Genomic DNA, 6,259 nt, shown 5'->3' with positions numbered 1-6,259 from the left:
TTATACCAGGAATAAACTTCTATAGGAGGCCAACGCCACCTGTTTCTTCACTCGATCTTTCTTCTTCCTCTTCGGCGATTGGCAAGCTTCTCCATAAGACGCTGGTGCTGCGACAGACCTAGAAGAGCTTTGTTTCGGCTGAGTAACGCGTTCCCTTTCCTCATCTGTTATTTCAGCATCGTCCTCATTCGAATCTATGAAGAGTAGATCTTCAATCTCTTCTATTTTCGCTATCGGGGGAGATTTAATGTCAGACAGTTGAGGAGCTGAAGGCTGTGCGTGTTCTTTCAAAGGGTTCTTTGAAAGAGTCGTCGGCACTGCGAATCCGATCGATCCGCAAGGGATAGAAGATTGGTCTGTAGGCATTGGCATGGGCGTGAATTCTGCGAACCCAACAGTCGAGTGAGGAGCTGGCTTTTCTGGTGGGTATGGGGCAATGTTTCCAAACGCAGGGGAAGAAAATTCGGTAACGTTTGAGGTATCGGTAATGGGATAAGGAGGCTGCATTTTGCTCGGATAAGGAAGACCGTCTCCTTCAAACGAACCAATAGATTGTGAAGGCAAAGAAGGCATAGACATTTTTTGAGGTAATTCTGAGGCATCACTAATTGACTCGTGTAGTAACGGCGTTTTCTCCTCGATTTCCCTTGGATAGGGCAGAGAATTTTCTTCGAATGAAGTACGAATTGAACTTGAAGGCACTTTTATTTTATTATACCATTGAGTACCCTTCTTCGAATATAAAGGACTTACTTGGAATTTTATTTCCGTCCGATAAGGATAAGTTTTCTCATTAGAACGAGACATGTCGACTAACCTGTCATCATTAAATTTTTTTTTAAGGTAAGGAGGATCACCAACTGTTGAAGAAGTTTGACTTTTCTCTGTTGGATAAGGGCAGGTGCTTCCACTGGGGTATGACGAAGATGAGGGCTTATCTTCTTTGGGATAAGGACAGTAACTATCTGGTGGGTAAGGCAGATTTCCTTCCTTTGAAAAGTAGGGAAGGGTTTTTGCATCTGTAATCAGTACTTCTTCAACACTAGATGGAAGGTTATCTTGTTTGGGATAAGGACAGACATCGCTTCGGGGGTAAGGAAGATTTATTTCAATTGCTTCTGGTATTAGTTCCTTTTCGTATGATGAAGATGAGGGCTTATCTTCTATGGGATAAGGACAGTAACTATCTGGTGGGTAAGGCAGATTTCCTTCATTTGAAGAGTAGGGAAGGATTTTTGCATCTGTAATCAGTACTTCTTCAACACTAGACGGAAGGTTATCGTGTTTGGGATAAGGACAGACATAGCTTCGGGGGTAAGGAAGATTTCTATCATTTGCTTCTGGTATTAGTTCCTTTTCGTATGATGAAGATGAGGGCTTATCTTCTTTGGGATAAGGACAGTAACTATCTGGTGGGTAAGGCAGATTTCCTTCTTTTGAAGAGTAGGGAAGGGTTTTTGCATCTGTATTCAGTACTTCTTCAACACTAGATGGAAGGTTATCGTGTTTGGGATAAGGACAGACATCGCTTCGGGGGTAAGGAAGATTTATTTCATTTGCTTCTGGTATTAGTTCCTTTTCGTATGATGAAGATGAGGGCTTATCTTCTTTGGGATAAGGACAGTAACTATCTGGTGGGTAAGGCAGATTTCCTTCTTTTGAAGGGTAGGGAAGGGTTTTTGCATCTGGAATCAGTACTTCTTCAACACTAGATGGAAGGTTATCGTGTTTGGGATAGGGACAGACATCGCTTCGGGGGTAAGGAAGATTTCTTTCATTTGCTTCTGGTATTAGTTCCTTTTCAACGTTAGATGAAAGGTTACCTTCTTTGGGGTAAGGACAGTCACCTCTTAGAGGGTATGGAGGAGATTTCGTTGCCTCGGGCACCGATGTTTTCTCAGCAGTAAATTGCGGGTTATCTTCTTTGGGGTAAGGACAGTAATCGCTTAGGGGGTATGGCAGATTTTTTTCTCTTGGAAGGTGTGGGGAAGATCTCTTTGCTTCAGATGCTAGTATCTGTTCAGCATCGAAGAATTGTTCTGTTGGGTAAGGCGGTACTAGTTTTGGGTGGTTATTAAGCTGTTGGCTTGAGCTTCTGGGGCTGCTATGAACTGGAGGATATAACACTGGCACTCGTGTCGGTAGGTCCGGAAAAATCATTTTTGAAGCATCAGTAGAGGGATTGCTCATGATACCGTAAGGGAGTGGGCAAATTTTCACAGAATCTGAAATGAGAAATATAAAATTTTTGGAAAAAAAATTGTATAATTTCTTCGCCTACCAACTTTACACAAATTTGGTGAGTTTCCCACATTTTCGGGGATAAACAAAACATACAAAAAATTGAAAGGCGACAAAAAGTTTCCAATGCAATTTTGCAGAACCACCTGATAAGCTATTAGTAACTTCGGTATTCCAGAAGAGACATAAAAATTCAACTACCTACCTTGCGTATATTTAGAGACTCCTTCATCTGAATAGTGTCCGATAATTAACTCAACTTTTGTTGTTAATTTAGACTTTGTAGAATCCCCAAATATCGCTGTGACCTAGAAACAGAAGAGCAGATATTGACATAGCGGCATTAAGAGCAAATAAAAATTGCAATTTTGATAACGAAGAGAAAAATAAGCGACCAGGACAATCTCTCTATTTTGGCAACTTAAAATATCAAATTTTAAATACCTGCAAAATTTCTTTCCGCGTCAAAAGAGTACAGTTCTGAAAATTCGGAATTTCGGCGGAGTCTGGTATCTTCAACTGTAACGAATATTTCTTTGTCCTGTAGTGACGGAGCTCAGGGCCTTTAGCTTCCGTCAGCAATTGACACAAAGTCCGAAATCGACGAAGCGGTGGAGATACCTTCGCTATAACTTTCTGAAAAGTATTATTCGTTACTACTACTATAAGCGGTCTCATGGTGGCACAATCAAAAGCTTGTAATTTTCTTAGGAAAAATTTATGTGCCGTACTACTGTGAGTATTGACAGAGAGAGGAAACTGTGTAAAAGGATTGAAGACGCTGAAGATGATAAATTGCATTTTAATCTTTTGCATACAATTAATTTTTACAGGGTGGCCAAATGAAAACGAAACAGAGCCATTTTCAGGAACTGCGTCAAGATTGTAGAAAAACGCTCAGACCCGTCGATTTTAGATTAAAGGGGGACATTCTTTGCTGGTATTTTTGACTCAGACCCAAAATTTTTAAATGGCATTAAGGGTTGAGTAATATTTCTTTTGAAAGCTCTTACGATTCTCTTTACAGCAGACTTTAAATTTTATAATTCCGCCCAATACTTTGAAAAAAAAATTACATTTTAAAATTTAAATTATGTTTAGTTGCTTACTTACTACTTAGTTGATTAAATGTTCAAACTGATGACCGCCCGCTTCCATACAAGAATAAAGATTTTGTTCGAAACGTTCGCGCACATTCCGAAGCATTTCCGGAGTGATTCGACGGCATTCGTCGACGATTCTTTGACGCAAATCTTCCAGCGACGCTGGCTGTGTTTTATAGATTTTACTTTTTAGGTATCCCCACAAAAAGAAATCAAGGGGCGATAAATCCGGTGATCGTGGAGGCCACTCAATGCTGCCTCTTCTCCCAATCCAATTCCGTAGAAAACGTTGGTCCAAATACTGACGGACAATTAACGCATAATGCGGAGGAGCACCGTCCTGTTGAAAAATCAAATGATCTTCATCATACTCTGGAACATTTTCAATAATATCAGTCAAGGCAGGGTCAATAGCGTCTTCCAGTAATTGCAAATACATTTGGCCAGTCAAATTACCAGGTAGAAAAAAAGGACCCACCAGCCGGTCACCGAAAATTCCAGCCCATACATTTAATTTTTCCGGTTGCTGTGTATGCACCTCGTGAAAAACTCTTGGGTTTGAATCGGACCAATAGCGGCAATTGTGACGATTTACCGTCCCGTTCAAGAAAAAACTGCATTCATCAGAAAAACAGATGTTAAAAAGGAACTGTGGATCGTTCCCTGCTCGCTCACTCATTATTTCGCAAAATTGCAAACGGCGGTCATAATCATCCTCATGAAGTTCCTGGACTAAATGTATTTTGTATGGATGGAATTTATTCTTCTTCAAAATGGTTTGTATGCTAGTTCGATTGATCCCAGACACAGATGCCAGCTGCCTCGTACTTAATGTAGGATCAAGATGAACTTGTCCCAAAACTGCAACTTCACTAGCTTCATTAACTATAGGTTTTTCAATTTCTCGTTTTTTATTGGCTACGTTCCCTGTCTCTTGAAATTTTTTTACTAACTCTAGAACATACTTCCTCCTGACATGTCGATCTTGATGTTGTTCATTAAATAGCTGAGCTGTTCTATTCGCACATTTATTGTTCATAAAGTAAAGCGAAATGATATCTACCCTTTCCGCAATGGAATAAACCATAGTGTTTAATTTTCAAAAACACAATTAAATAAACTACCAACCAACGCTTCCAAATAATACTAGAAAATAATTTGGAATCCACTAATTTTACGTTCATTGTGTGTGTATAGCATTCATTTATGTTTTTTACAATTGTTTTTTTTTTACGAAAGTGATAACAAATCGCCAAAAACCAATGTAACGCAAGAAATACTAAATTTATACCATTGGCGTACTTAACTCGAATGACTGACATTTTTACCGTTACTAATTGTTTGTACATAAGTTTCAACTTTAAAATCAAAATTCTTAATAAGTATTGGGCGGAATTATAAAATTTAAAGTCTGTTGTAAAGAGAATTGTAAGAGCTTTCAAAGGAAATATTACTCAACCCCCAATGCCATTTAAATATTTTGGGGTGATGCTTACCCTTGCTTGGGGGTGAAGGTGGCGGAGTAAAAAATACCAGCACAGAATGTCCCCCTTTAATCTAAAATCGACGGGTCTGAGCGTTTTTCTACAATCTTGACGCAGTTCCCGAAAATGGCTCTGTTCCTTTTTCATTTGACCACCCTGTATATTACAGAATACGGTGGTCATATTTGACAGTTCTTGTGAAAGAACAGTCTATTGTGCTCCTATTATGAAAGAAATTACTTTTGAAATTTCGTAACTATTTCAAGTTTGAATAAAAAATGAATTAGCAATCATCTAATAAAAAAATAATAATTAACCTAAACCTAAACCAACTATTACAAATATAAAATTTTATAAGAGGAAAAAGTTTTTTGTAAAACTGTCATTAAAAATGACATTTTAATTCATTTAAAAGTGAACTAAAAACATTTATAATGTTTCGTATCAACAACACTTTTGATACTAGTGTAAAAAATAAAATGCTATGTACTATACAGGGTGCGCCATTTAATACTCCCGCTACCAATATCTCCGATATGAAGTAATTTATTTTAGTCCCAGAAACTGGGGTTGTTAGGTCCTCGAATAGCTTCAAATTGCAGTTAGAATTTTTAGTTCTAATCTTTCTGTATAGATAGCGTAGCGATACTAACAAATTTTTTCCTTCAAAAAATATATGTAGATAAATTTTTTTACCTCGATGGTTTGGCAATTTTGACGCAAAAATGGGATCAGGAATAAAAAATCGAAACTAGCGATGACAGACCTCTTAAAACTAATATTTGGGTCTCAAACTCTCACAATATTTTTTTCGTCATTCTGAATGATATTCTCGATATATACAGGGTGATTCACATCTTATCCAAAAAAATTTGGGAATAGATGCGGCATAAGAAATGGAATCAACATCGTAAAAAAAAATTTTGTAAAATCCTTATAGTTTCCGAGAAAAAAAATATTGAAGTTATAGTACATTCAACCACTACGTAGCTGGACAACTGTAGTCTCTAGCGTCATTCGCCACGTGGCCTCAGCGGCTCCGAATACTGAATTCGGATTTTGCAATCGTCGTTACGATATTTACCTGTTAGCTGTGGTGTTTACAATAGGTTTTTAATAGTTAGTGTCAAAAATGGTTTGCGTGTACTCGGAGTTGATGGACATCGTTTTAATTTATGGTGAAGCATTTGTGTTATGGTGAAACAAGACAACATTTGTGTTAGTTCGTAGAAACTGAGTACAACGGACCCAAATGTGTTTACACATTGGTGGATAAAATTTTGAACAATTGTTGTAACATCGGGTATGTCAAATGATTTTATTATTTAAAAACACAAATTAATTTTATTAATTAATTAATAAAGGCAAAAGCAGTTGAATTTGCCGATATAAAATAGGTGCGATAAAATTCTATTTACATATTTCTTTCCT

General features: G+C 37.6%; 1 protein-coding gene across 1 annotated transcript in view; it reads right to left on the bottom strand.

Annotated features, from left to right (window-relative positions):
• The window catches only part of LOC108905278 (histone-lysine N-methyltransferase 2D-like), a 12,727-nt gene continuing 6,468 nt past the window's right edge, over window positions 1-6,259 (bottom strand). The window contains exons 2-4 of the mRNA XM_023454499.1: window positions 2,686-2,877; window positions 2,447-2,549; window positions 1-2,225 (exon numbers count right to left, since the gene is read on the bottom strand). Of these exons, the coding sequence (XP_023310267.1) occupies window positions 1-2,225; window positions 2,447-2,549; window positions 2,686-2,877 (2,520 nt within the window). The remainder of the gene's footprint in view (window positions 2,226-2,446; window positions 2,550-2,685; window positions 2,878-6,259) is intronic.

This window comes from Anoplophora glabripennis, unplaced genomic scaffold, assembly GCF_000390285.2.
Source record: "Anoplophora glabripennis isolate ALB-LARVAE unplaced genomic scaffold, Agla_2.0 scaffold245, whole genome shotgun sequence".
In the NCBI taxonomy this organism is placed as follows: domain Eukaryota; kingdom Metazoa; phylum Arthropoda; class Insecta; order Coleoptera; family Cerambycidae; genus Anoplophora; species Anoplophora glabripennis.
The sequence above is the reverse complement of the archived record's forward strand: the minus strand, read 5'-3'. Positions and strand labels throughout refer to the sequence as shown.